At 57.4% G+C, this 12,626-nt stretch overlaps 2 protein-coding genes across 6 annotated transcripts in view; both read right to left on the bottom strand.

The window, feature by feature from the left end:
* Positions 1-12,626, bottom strand: part of POLD1 (DNA polymerase delta 1, catalytic subunit) — a 134,134-nt gene that overhangs the window by 18,538 nt on the left and 102,970 nt on the right. For 3 of the 4 annotated variants that reach the window (XM_081807617.1, XM_031020360.2, XM_081807619.1), the window contains exon 1: positions 4,087-4,241. The exons of the other annotated variant lie outside the window; for it this stretch is intronic. The gene's annotated coding sequence lies outside the window, so the exon portion shown is untranslated. Of the gene's footprint in view, positions 1-4,086; positions 4,242-12,626 lie in introns of those variants that run through there. 4 annotated transcript variants of the gene reach the window in all.
* On the bottom strand, positions 5,545-12,150 carry NR1H2 (nuclear receptor subfamily 1 group H member 2). Of its 2 annotated transcripts, none has more exons than XM_031020362.2 (10): positions 11,950-12,150; positions 11,702-11,835; positions 11,033-11,094; positions 10,822-10,953; positions 10,194-10,484; positions 9,841-10,112; positions 9,442-9,621; positions 8,686-8,785; positions 6,512-6,720; positions 5,545-6,133 (listed from the first exon to the last, which is right to left on the bottom strand). In XM_031020362.2, exons 3-10 carry the CDS (start codon positions 11,073-11,075, stop codon positions 5,987-5,989), a joined length of 1,374 nt encoding a protein of 457 aa, XP_030876222.1. In that variant the 5' UTR covers positions 11,076-11,094; positions 11,702-11,835; positions 11,950-12,150; the 3' UTR covers positions 5,545-5,986. The 2 variants fall into 2 exon arrangements, with proteins under 2 accessions (XP_030876222.1, XP_006749287.1); XM_006749224.3 differs by having other exon boundaries at positions 11,954-12,114.

Here is a 12,626-nt window from a genome sequence, read left to right as displayed (position 1 = left end):
GTGTCTACAGGTGGCTTATCTCACAGGAAGGAAAAAGCCTGGAGGCCTCTGCTCTAGCCTCGCAAGCAGCCAGAGACACACAGAGTTCTGAGCTGCAGGTAGGGACCTGGAGGGTGTGGTGGGAGGGACAGTCAGGCAAGGTAGCATGAGAAGGAAAGAGGCCCCTGTGTGTCCTCTCAGTTGCCCAGGCACAGGAGAGCAGCTGGGGAAACATGTGATCTCTCCCTTTCTGGACCCTCCATTGGCAAAGAGACAACAATGCTGGGTGCACACCCCGTCCCCGCCCCAGCGAAGACGCTGGTTTCTGGGACGCTCCCTCCCTCGGTGTTCTCATCCCATCTCTCCCAATCCCACCGCTTTCACTGCCACCTCTATGCTCACCAGGCTTCCCTTCCTGATTCTGGCCCAGACCGCTCCCCAGGGCCCCAGCCTGACAGAGGCAGCTGCTCACCATGAGGATGTCTGCTTAGGCAACCTGCACTCCAAAGCCAAGCCCCTCATCTCCCTGCAAACCTGCTCCTTGCACCTCCCAGTCTCCCCCAGTTCAGCAAAAGGCAGCTCCCATCAGGTCACCAACCTTGGAGTCACTCCAGCTTCTCTCTTCCCCTTAGACCACATGCTTGTTCCACCAGCAAATCTCATAGGCTCTCCGAGACCTGAGTCTCACCACTTCCCAGCGCCTGCACGGATCCCAGCCTGGTCCCTCTGGCTAAGATTTTCTGCAACTTTCTTTTGTGCATTGCTTTTGGTCTGTCTCCCCCTGCTGGAAGACAAGCCACGAGCCCAGAGCAGGCAGGGATCTGGTCGGTTTTATCACCGGAGAGTTCCAGAGTCTGGTACACAGTAGGTGCTTAAGAACCATCTGTTGAATGAATGAAGGGCCTCCCCCCAGGGTGTCCCTCATTCCACCCTGCCCCCATCAGTGTATTCTTCACACAGCAGCCAGAGGGATCCTGTACGAATAGGTCAGATGATCCCATCCCTCCTCTGCTCAGAACCTGCCCCTGGGTCCCATCTCCTGCAGAGCTGAAGCAATGTCTGCAGGGTGGCCCACAGAACCCTGTGCAATCTCCCCCTTCCTTTTTAGACACTATCTCCTGCCCTCTCCCTCTTGTTCATTTGGCTCCAGCCACTTGTTTCCTCTCTGTTCCTTAAGCATTCCAGGCGTGGTCCTACCTCAGGACCTTTGCACAGACTGTTCCCTCTGCTCTACCAAATACTCTTCCCCAGATGTTCCCATGGTCTCCTCCCTCTCCTCCTTCAGGTTTTTGCTCAAATGTTACCTTCTCAGTGAGGCCTGTTTATTTTTTTTTTAAGACTTTTAAATAATCTCTACACCCAACGTGGGGCTCGAATTCACAACCCTGAGATCAAGAGTTGCATGCTCCACTGACTGAGCCAGTCAGGTGCCCCCAGTGAGTCCTGTTTAAAAGGACAATCTCCAGTGCCCCATGCTGATACTCTCCAACCCCTTTCTCTGCTTCCTTTTTCCAGATGGCACTTATCGCTGTGGGATGCACTGTATCAGTTCTTAGCGTTCTCAAAGCATGGTCCCGGACCTGCAGCTTGAGCTTCAGGTAGAAACTTGTTGGAATGCTCAGGGTCAGACCCCACAGAATCAAACCCTCTGGGGGTGCGGTCTCGTAATCTGGGGTAACAAGCCCTGCAGGGATTCCAAGGCCACTCGATTCTGAGAACCACTGCTTATTTATCTTGTTCACTGTCTGTCCCACAATGTGAATGAAAAACTGTGTGACCAAGATTTTGTCTTGTTTCCTGCTATGTCTCGTGCACCCTGAAGAGGGCCTGGGGCAGAGGATGTGCTCTATATATTAACATCTACCGAATGAAGAATGAAGGAACTCACAGAATCTTCACAAAAACTTCCAAGGTAAGCAAAAGTTACCCTCCAACACAATGACTAGAACCAAGGCCCAGAGGTGAAGCTACCTGCCAAGGTGGCACAGCTAGCTTGGAGGGTTCAAAGAGAGGCAGGTTCGCTCCAGAGCCCCACTGTTAACCAGCATCGCAGACTGCCAGCCTCCACGGGTGAACTGCTCTCTGTCCAACAGGGGACACAGATTGGAGATGGATTCCTCTGCTTGCTCACCCCCCGTATCCTGGCTCACACACAAAAGTAACTATTCGCTCTTGCCCTCCAGGAAACTACACACTTTCCATGCTTTGGCCTTGTCCCTCCCGTGGGCCTCCCTGACTCCTGCTACCCTTGGGGCAGGCCAGGGACCATCTGGGCCTGTGTCTGACTCCCTCACCAGACAGAACCCCTTCAGGACAGGGCAGGGTCTGCCGCTTCTCTGGGTCCTCGACGTTGCCCAGGACGGGGCCTGGCTTTGGGAAGTGTTTGCTGGATGAGATCGCCCCTTTTTCCAGCGACTTAACTCCTCTGCATCCACAGAGACTCAGCTCCAGTTAAACTCTTCCAGGACACGCGGCAGCCCCTGGGGGCACCCACTGCACCCGGAACTGCTTCAGAATGTGAGCTCCTCAAAAACAGGGGTCAAGGTCTCGCTCAAGTTGGGGTCCCAGCATCACTCAGCACAGTGCCTGCAACACAAGCCACTTCGAGTTGTGTCAGTTTAGACTCCTCTCAAGTATCACCAACTCTACAAGTCTTCCCTGAGCCCCTTCCGCTTCTCTCGCCTCCCCAAGACTAGTGCTGCCTCGTATTGGTTCGTAGCACTCTGGATTGAGATCTCCTGTCCTCCCCTCAACCAAATTGAATTATCATCGGCTTCCCAGTGCCCAGCAAAGGGGCTGCCATAAGAGCAGCTGACTGAAAGAAGGACTGAAGAGAAGAAAGAGCACTGCATGAGAAGGACACAGCGTTGCAAAGGCCGTCAGTGAGTAAGGAACCTCTCGAGGGGACAGGAGGCTTGGGTGGTGACATACAGCAAGGAGGGGGAGAGACAGGTAACCACAGGTTCCTGGCACGAGTGGGGCTATGAAGCTGAGAAGTTGACATCACTCTGCCCACTCACTGCCACCTCAGAGTGGCACCCCAAACCCGTTCCGCCTCAGCCTTCTCCATCCAACCTGTTGCTCAAACCACATATCCCAGCCATCTGAGCTCTTCTTCCTTACACCCTGCTGGCTCAAACTCCAAAGACAACCTGAGACTGACAGCACTGCAGTCTGAGCCACCTACTATCCCCTCTTGCCTCCTAACTGGCCTTCCTCTTTCCACTCTTGTTCCCACTACAATCCCATCTTCACTCAGCAGCCTGTGAATTTTTCAAAACGCAGGCGGGTCCTGTTGCTCTGATGCTCAAAACCTTTCATGGCTCCCTGGGGAAGCTAGAATAAAAGACAAACCCCACACCAACCTCTACAAGGATAGGGTTCCCAACATGTCTTCCAACGTCACCTGTTTTCTTGGCTCCAGCTACAAACACACCAAACTTCTTCCTGCCTCAGGGCCTTTGCACTTGATGGTCTCTCTGTTCAGGCCTTTCTTTACATGGCCAACTTCTCTGTCAAATGTCACTTCCCCAGAGGGGCGATTTTTCATCACTCCAGCTAAAGAGGCTGTCTACCCTGTTTTATCTCACTTCGTATAATATATCAAACACCGAAAGTACTGCTTTATCATTACTTATCACTTGTCTACGGTCTGTCTTCTCCCCAAGCAAGGACTTTCTCTGACTTGTTCGGGCTGTAGCCTTTGCTTCTAGAACAGTGCCTGGCACAGAGTACTCAATATTTAGTGAATAAAGGATGACACCATGCCCCCATGTGCACCAATTCAGTCCTCCAATGCGTCCGGGATCCCGTCGCCCCAAAGACCCTCCAGGGTGCATCCCCCAGCTCGCCCCGGGGGCCAGGCGCCCAGCACAAGCGCCCCCCGCACGTCGAGGGCCCCCCCAGACCCAGTCAACTTCCCGCGCGACCTGGCGCACGCTCCCACGACCACCGGCCCTTGCCCGCGTACCGCGCGCCCCAGAGCCAAAGGGATCCCTCCCGCCTCCTCGCCCCTCGTCCCCCTTCCTCAGGCCTCCATGCCCAGCTCCTCTATCCTCCTTCCCTGTCGGGCCGAATCCCTGCAATCGCCCTACTCCCCTTACTCACCCGCTTCAAACAGCGTTTCCCGCCACAGCCTACGCCGCCGTGAACCCTGACTCCGGCGCGCGCAGGCTCAGAGCCACAGGGCGCGGGGCTGGGCCACGCCCCTCCCGCCCAAGTAGGGCGAGACCACGCCCCACAGGGGCTCGGGGCCGCGCCCCTCCGTCGACTGGGGATAGGCCACGCCCCATCTTTCCAAATTGGCAGGTGGCCTCTTTCCATTTCCTATAAATTCTCGCCAAACCCCGCCCCGTCTTGAGGGAGTGCAACTCCTCCCAAACCACGCCCCCTCCTTACGATACCTTCGCGGATTTCCACAATCTGCGCGCGCAACTGCGCGGCCCGCCACCTGTCCTTCCGGCCCCGCCTCACCCCCGCCGGCGCGGCGCGCGACTCCTCTGCTTGCCCACGTGCTTTCTGCCGGAGGCTACGTCGGGAGGACTTCCTGGCTGCTGTCCTGCTGGCCACCCGACATCTTCCCTCCCCGTGGAGGGGAGGTCTGGTCAGCCTCCTGTCTCACGGCCTCAGTTTCCCCGTCCGTGAACTAGACTCCGCGCAGGGTGGCTACACCTGGGGGCGCCAGGCGGACTGCTTGGAATGGGACGACGGCTTGTAACTAGTCACTTCCGTCACCTTCCCCCCCCCCAACTCGCTCTAAAACACACCTTTCAGTACCCAGCCCATCCCTCCAAGCAACACCCCCTTCACCCTTAGCCAGGGCTGTGCATCCTGCTCACAGCGGTGACCGCTCAGGGCCTGGCCCAGGCGAAGGAGGAACTAAGAGAATTCCACAGCCCGACCTGACTCTGAATTCACCTGAGCCGCTCACTTTCCAGACTTGGCATATGCCCTTCCCTCAATTTGGGGGCCTAGCCCCCTCGTCTTGCTTTAGATCCCAGATGGGTCATGATATCCTGTGTGAGGACTTCCCTGCCTTCTACCTCTAGGTCCCACACAGCAGCGTGCTGCCCTCCATTAAAGCCCCTATTCTCTCACCTTCTAGCTGGCCCCTACCATCCCCGCACTGCCAGCCCTGACTGGCAGCCACCTCTGAGGATTTTTATCTTGTTCTCCCATGTGTCCAGTGCCTAAAATTATGTTTGCCACATAATAAGTGCCCCATATATATTTGTTGGATGAATAACATCTGCATCCCCACAAGGGCCAGCACAGTTCCTAGCCCACAAGTGGCTTCAGCAAATATTTTTTGCCTAGTGAAAGCCCTGGTCCCTTCATCCACTGAAATTCCCTTTGTCCTTCAATAGGCTCCAACTCACCTTGTACATGGAGAGGACACCAAGGCTGTCAGCCTCTCCTGCAATTCCCCCCCCCACCCCCTTGCAGAGCCCAGTCATATCACCCTGAACCTTCCACCAGCCTAGTAAAGGTTTCGGGAGGCTGGTGTCAATAAAGACCCTAACAGCCCATCCCCTGTATATATCCTAGACTCACTCTGGCTCAGGGCAGATTTCTAGTCGTACTTTATTTTCCTGTTTTTGTCTTTTTTTAGTTTTTATTAAATAAAAGGAACAGAGAGAGGGGGCCTGTGGTTTCTCAGTCTGTAGGGGAGAGCCACAGGCCCCCCAATCCCTCTGTTCAAGGTGCATTGCGCAGTGAGCTTGAGGTGTAAGCTGGGTGGGGAGGGCAGCTGGTAGTGCTAGGAGAGTCAGAGGTTGGGATCTATGACCCATCCAGCCCTCCCAGGAAGACTCAGTGGGCAGGGAGGGAGCCTCCTGGACCCTAACTGGGCTCATCTGAGGGCTGAGGGCTGGTGGGGCCAGGGCTTGTGCTCTAAGCCACAAGGTGGGACCCCAGGCCTGGCCCCTTCCCACTCCAGGAGGAGGAAGGGGTGACAATGTCCATTCGTTGGAGGGTGCAGGGCTGTGGGGCAGAGTGGCCAGGCCCCTCACTCGTGGACGTCCCAGATCTCAGACAGCAGAGGCGGCAACTTCTTGTCTTGGAGCCGCAGGGCAAAGACCTGCTCCGAGTGCACAGAGCTCAGCGTGCGCAGGCTCACAAGCTTCATCAGCATTCGAGGGAAGCGCAGCTGGTCCTGCAGGGGGACAGGAGGAAGGTGGGCGCTGGCCAGGCTCCTGCCCTGTGAGGCTCTGGTCAGCCCACCTGGACCATGAGGAGGGCCTCCCTCCCTGGGCTGAGCCAGGACAGCAGTGTGGGGAGTGGCCGGGCAGAGTGTGGGGCCCTCCCACCCCTATGCCTGCACCAGGCCTGGCTCCTTGGTCGGGGACAGAGGCCTGAGGACAGACTCTATGGAGAGGACACCAACCAGAGTTCAGAGTGCCGCCAGGGGAGCCGGGCTCAGATGAGGAAGCAAGACCTCAGCCCCAGGCTGACTCCATGTGGGTGTGGACTTCCTGTGTCCGCCAAGGCCTCAGGAGGGGCTGGGCTCTGGGTAGCTCCAGGAGCCGCCTACCTGTGGCCTCTTGATGCGCGTGTAGGAGAGCAGAGCCTCCACGTAGGGCTGCTGCAGGGCCTCGACGCGGCTCGGCTCCTGCACGTTGGGCCGGTCAGCTGAGAAGATGTTGATGGCGATGAGGAGGGCATACTCGGCGTCGTCCAGGCCCAGCCGCCGCATGGCCCGTGAGAACTCGAAGATGGGGTTGATGAACTCCACCTGCAGGCCTGTGGGGGCAGGAGGCCTGGCCTGATAAGCTCCCCCAGCCCCAAACTGGCCCCACGCCCGGGTCCTGACGCTGCTTAGTCAGCAGGGTGAAGAAAACAGCGGTAATTCTAATGTTCTTGTCACATCTGTTCACTTGTGTCCCCACTTAGACGAGCGCCCGGCACATGGTAAGTGTGCCCTAGCCCTTGCCTGAATCAAGGAATGTGTAACGAGAGTGAACATTTATTCAGTATTTCCTACTACCCCATCCTACCTTCCCTGTACCTCCCCTAAGGAAAAGGAAGGATTTTTAAAGCTAGGTCACACTGCATCACCCTGAAGTGGCTTCCATGGCTTAGAGTAAAGCCTAACCTTATTCCCAAGAGTGGTTCATTAATTCAGTCATCAAACTTCATCAAGCACCTACTACGTGCCAGGCCCCGGGGTAGAGCTGTTTCCAAGACAAAGCCTCCCCTCCTGTGGAACTTGCATTTGGGGGTTGAGAGGACAGACGATAGGCAAACACGTAAGTAAACCATTCAGCCTGTCAGAGGAATGGGTGCTGCTGGATCAAGGTTAACTCAAAGAGGGGTAACAGGGGCATCGAGAACCAAATCAACATCTCAGACAAGGTGGCCATTGCCAGGTGACGCTGTAGGAAGGCCTCACTGTAGGGGGACCTTTGAGGGACAACCCAAAGGAGGAGAAGCGACGAGTCACGAGGATGTGTGAGTGCTCCAGGGGGGTACCACCTGTCTGTTCTGCCCGGAACTGGGCAGCTTTCTGAGCCTCAAGACTTTCAATGTTGAAACTATGAAGCTCCCACGTGAACCAGGATGAGCTGGTCACCCATGTTGGCCGAGGGACCAGCAACTACAAATGCCCTGAAGTGGGAGCACAGCTGGTGGGTTCAAACAAAAGGAAGGAAGGAAGCCAATGTGGCAGAAGGAGGGTGAGCAATGGGAGAAGAGTGCAGAGAGGTCCCTGCAGGGCCTGTGGGCCATGGCAAGGACTCTGGCTTGTCAGGAGCCATGCAGGGTACTGAGCAGAGGAGGGACATGAGCTGACTTGGTATGAACAGGACCCTTCTGACTGCTGTGTGAACAGACACATTTGGAGAACCCAGTGAGGGCACCCGGCAATGTTCCCGGGAGGGATGCTGGACAGTGGCAGAGCATGGAGGGAAGTGGTAGGACCCCAACTTTCTCTCCAGCCCCATCTCCCTGTGCTCCAGATGCCTGGGCCTCCCTGTAATTCCAGCTCTTCCCTCACCTCAGGGCCTCTGTACATGCTGAGCCCCCTGCCAGAAACATTCTCCCCGCCCAGTGCTCCCCTATCAAGCTCATACTCAAAGCAGGTTGAGATGGTCAGGGATTAGAGGAAGAGAAGAAGACGGGGTTAGGAACACACATGTGGGAGTACAGACAAGTGCCCCAGGAAAAAATGATGGGAGAGAGCAGGACTTACAGAGAAAACTGAGACTGAAGAAACACAGCCTTTTTGTACTGGTGGGCAATGCTATTCCCCAATTCCCTTTTCCTAATCGTTGACATACCTCACTGCCTCAGGCCTCAGTTCAACTGCACTTCCTCCAGAAGCCCACTGCCTAGGTCACATCCCCAAGTAAGTGCCCTTGGAGGGTAGGGACCAGGACTGCCCTGTACAGTTGGGTAGGCTGCATACTTCACAATGGACTGAGATCCAGCCTCCTTGCAGTGACACCAGGTTTTGGGAGGAAGGAGTGTCTTCTCTTAATTCGTATTAAAATGTCCTGTGTGAGAGCAGAAACCCCTCTGCCTCGTCCTGCACTGCATCCCACTGCGGAGACGCGGCAGATACCCTTATCTCAACACGAGGCTGGCTCACCCGGCTTTGGAAACAAAGGAATGGAGGATCTGACAAGAATGAGGTGGCCTGAGGTCTCCTACCAGTAGGGGCCCAGCAGGGGCACCAGCCCTGCCCCCTCCCAGCCCACTCTGCCGTACCTGCGCGGTGGAAGTCATCCTTGCTATAGGTGAAGTCCTTCAGGAAAGTGATGCACTCCGTCTCGTGGTTGTAGCGTCTGGCCGTCTCTAGCAGCATGATCTGGGGGCAGCAGGGAGAGGAGTAGGCAGGGGCAGGGGCTCCAGGAGTCCCTATGACCCTTTAGCCACCGGTCTCTCCTCTCTTGGCCTGTGGGGGGAACCTAATCTTGCCAGGATCATCCCTCGCCCCTCAGCCCCTGCCCGTTCCTTCAGCCACCCCAGCCTGCAGTCAGCGTGTCAGACACTCCAAGCTCTCTCTCCTGCGGGTTTAGTGCCCACGGCACCCTCCACTTAGGCTTCCCTCCCCAGCTGGTTTCGAGGCACGAGGACACGCACTGTCTGTTTCGTTCACTGCCACACACCCAGCACTTGGAATGGAGCCCGGTATATGCTATGAACTCAATGCCGACTTGTTACGGTGGCTTTGGTTTAAATGTCAACTCTCCCGAACAGCCTTCCCAGCACCACGTTCTTTAAAGTGCGGTGTTCCAGCCCAATCCTCAATTTTTCTTGGCCTCAGGCCATTTCCTTTTTCTCCTTGGCTCATGGGGGGCTCGTATGACCTGTTTAGCATTTTCACATCCCCCTGTAGGGTATCTTCCCCACAAGGGCAACAACTGGAGGAATGTGGCTCATCACCATGCTCCCGACAGCTGTCCTGAGGCTTAACCCTGGGCTTCCTCGTGGGCAGGAAGGAAGGGCCAGGCCGCCCATTACCTCAATGGTAGACGCCTTCAGGAGGGCGATCTGGTCCTCGCGGCCCAGCTGCAGGAAGCCAGGCACCTGTTTGGCGAAATCCACAATCTCCTGGACTGAGATGATGGCTAACTCCGTGAAGTGGGCGAAACGCTGCTGGCGGGCATCGCGGGACTGGGGGTCTGCACCCAGGGGCCAAGGCTGGGGACACAGGGGCCAAGGTCACTCTCCGGCCTCCTCCCTTGAGCCCAAGGCTGTGGGGACACCTGGAGGCAAAGAGCGCGCCCTGGGAGACCCTCGTCTGCAAAGCCCTGCCCTATGGAGCCTGGCTCCCTCCTGCCCTGCCCGCTCCACCCCACGGGGCTCACGGCCGTCCCACGGGGCTCAGGGCTAGCGGCCCGGCCGCGGGAGGGGCAGTACCGTGACTTTGGGCTGGTCAGAGAAGGAGCGCTTGTTACACTGCAGCTGCGCGGCCACCAACTGCTGGATCATTAGTTCCTGAGCAGCTGTCAGCTGAACACCCTCGCCTTCTCCGGAGCCCGGGCCACCTCCGTCAGACCCTCCAGGGGAGGCCCCGGGCCCAGAGGCTGAGCTGCTGGGGCCCGCCGGCCCCGCGGGCGACTGCTGCTGCTGCTGCTGCTGCTGCTGCTTGCGAATCTTCTTCTTTCGGATCTGTTCTTCGGAGAGGACGCCTATCGGGAGACATGGGCCTCAGCAGAGGCCCCAGGGCTGGGCAGCGGCCCGGCTAGCGTGGCTCCCGCCCCGGCACTCACACTGCTCCCTCATCCCCGCCTCCTTGCATTTGCGCAGCCGGCACTGCTGGCACTTGCGCCGCATGAAGGCGTCCATCTGGCAGGTTCCGCCGCCCCGGCAGGCATAGCGCCTGGCCCCGCCTCGGACCACACTGCGCCGGAAGAAGCCCTTGCAGCCCTCACAGCTGAGCACGTTGTAGTGGAAGCCGGAGGCCTTGTCCCCGCACACGCGGCACAGCTCATGACCCAGCATCTTCGGGGCCGGGCCCTTCTTCCGCTTGCGCTCCGGTTCCTCTGCAGGGTCTGGAACGACTGGGGCGGGTGCACAGAAGCCATGAGACACGGAGGCCCGCGAGACAGAAGAAACAAAGAGCCAGAGTACAGAGAGTGACCCAGGGAGATGGCAATTCAGAAGAAAAGGCGCGTGTCTCAGTGAACCCCAAAGACCAAATGACAAGAGGTGTCAAATAGGAAAAAAAAAAATACGCTCACGGGCCAAAAAAGAAGGGGCAAGTAGGTATGGAAAAAAAAAAAAAATCAATGAGGAATTGGGAGGCTCCCATCCTCATTTCTGATCTTTTTCCCTTCCTAGATCCCCTTCCCAAACCTCCCATCAGCTCCCAGCCCCTGTCCCGGAGCCCCAGCTCACCCACGCTGCAGGCTGAGCGGGCCCAATCACTGCCCGGGACATCAGGGTCTGGACCCGCAGGCCACAGTTCAGGACCCTCCTCCTTTATAGCTGGTGAAGAAGAGGGGGCGCTGGGTTGAGGCGGGCCATTTCCTGGGGGAGGGAAGCACAATGAGTTCTCCTGACAAGTGTGCGCTGGGGGTGGGGGCTGGCTGGGAAAGAGGTCACTCACCAGGCAAGGGGGTGTCCAGGGAACTGGTGGTGGGGGTGGACATGGTGGAGTCACGGAGCAACCTGCGGAATACAGAGGGACTGAGAGCCTGGTGGGGCCAGGGAGGGTCAGGTTAGGCCAGCCCCAGGGCTTGATGGGGCACTTCTGTCTTCCATCTTTCCAGACTTCTCCTTTACTGCATACAGACCCCACCTCTAACCCCTGCCAGCCTATAAAGCCTCTCCTCCGGGTCTGACAGAGCCCACCCCCTATCGCTCCAGGTCTCTGCTGGGTCTCAAACCCTGACCCCACCTAGACTCCGCCCCCCGTAGGCTCCACCCACTCCAGATCCCGCCCACTCCCTCTTTCCAGGTCTTGCCCTTTCGGCCTCAATCGTGCTCCGCCCTCACTTCCTCCACCCCACTAAGTTTCACCTTTCCTACTCTTACTCCCCACCTCTGCGGAAGGAGCACCCCCAACCCCCACTCTGACCCCACCTCCTCCCCATGCTCCGCCCCCATCTTTTCCTTCTAAGTCCCGCCCAAACCTTCGAGGTTCCACCCTCACTCTACCCATAATGCTCCGCCCCACCCCTTTGCCCCGCCCCTCCGGTACCCCTCCCTCCAGATCCCGCCCCATCTCCCATCATGCCCCGCCTCCCCCTCCTCCCATCACGCTCCGCCCCCACACCTCGCTCCAGGTCCCGCCCCTCTCCGAACACCAGTGGGGGGCGGGGCTCATGGCTGCGCGCGAGGGTCTTGTGGGCGGCTTCTCTCGGGGTCTCCTACTTCCGTTGCCCTGGAAACAACCGGAGACAGCGCGAGCTACGGAAGGGAAGGGGGCAAAGGAGAGAAAGGGGTTTGAGCGGAGCGGCGCAGGGAACGCCGGGAAGCCCCGGGCCCGGGGCGCCTCCCGCGTCTCCCCACACTCTAATGCACCTGCCTCTGTCCCCTTGCTCTGCTCCTCCTCCTCCTTCTCTGTATCCTTTGGCACGCCGCCGCTTCTCGGATCCCCTCAAAAGTAACTTCGCCACTTCTTCCGGCAACCCCGCCGTGCGTCACTTTAGGAAAGGGGCGGGTAGTCAGGAGTGACGGACTTCCGGTCCGCTTAGGACTAGCCAAATCGGCTGCCCCGCACGGAAGTTGTATACTCACCGGAAGTTTACCGTCTGGGGAAGCTCCACTGAGGCCTGGCAGAAGAGTTCCGGACCAATTCAATCGAGCGCGGGCCGGAGGGGGGGGCGTGGCCAGTCCCAAACTTTCCGGGCCGGAGCTGGGCGGCTTTAACTCGCACTGTGCCTCTCGGGGATCGCGGCCAAGGATTCACTTGGCATAGATCTCCCGACCTTTAGCTCCTTTCCGCGCACGTTTGATTTGAAGCATGTTTGTCCTTTTTTGGTTGTTAACGAGTTTCCTGATTTTAGAGGCGCGCTGCTTACTGGTTTTAAATGAATTGAATTTAAAGCAGCGCGATTACAAACTTAGACCCAGGAAAAATACATTTAAAAAATAACTTAATAGGAAGAACTAAAAAAAAAAAAAAAAAAGCATAGTCTTCTCATACCAAAATGATAAAAATCATAGCTTTTAAAGAAAACTCACAGTACTTGAATAGG

Source organism: Leptonychotes weddellii, chromosome 16 (assembly GCF_054177405.1).
Source record: "Leptonychotes weddellii isolate Sample4059 chromosome 16, ASM5417740v2, whole genome shotgun sequence".
Taxonomy (NCBI): domain Eukaryota; kingdom Metazoa; phylum Chordata; class Mammalia; order Carnivora; family Phocidae; genus Leptonychotes; species Leptonychotes weddellii.
Note: the sequence above shows the minus strand (reverse complement) of the source record. Positions and strands in the feature narration are given on the sequence as shown.

Excerpts from the sequence above, each read along its gene's own strand:
- NR1H2 (XM_031020362.2), bottom strand. The coding sequence starts at position 11,075 with ATGTCCACCCCCACCACCAGTTCCCTGGACACCCCCTTGCCTG. Across the intron at positions 10,954-11,032 it reads CCTGGACACCCCCTTGCCTG|GAAATGGCCCGCCTCAACCC; the intron begins GTGAGTGACCTC and ends TCCCTCCCCCAG. Across the intron at positions 8,786-9,441 it reads TGAAGGCGTCTACCATTGAG|ATCATGCTGCTAGAGACGGC; the intron begins GTAATGGGCGGC and ends TGCTGCCCCCAG.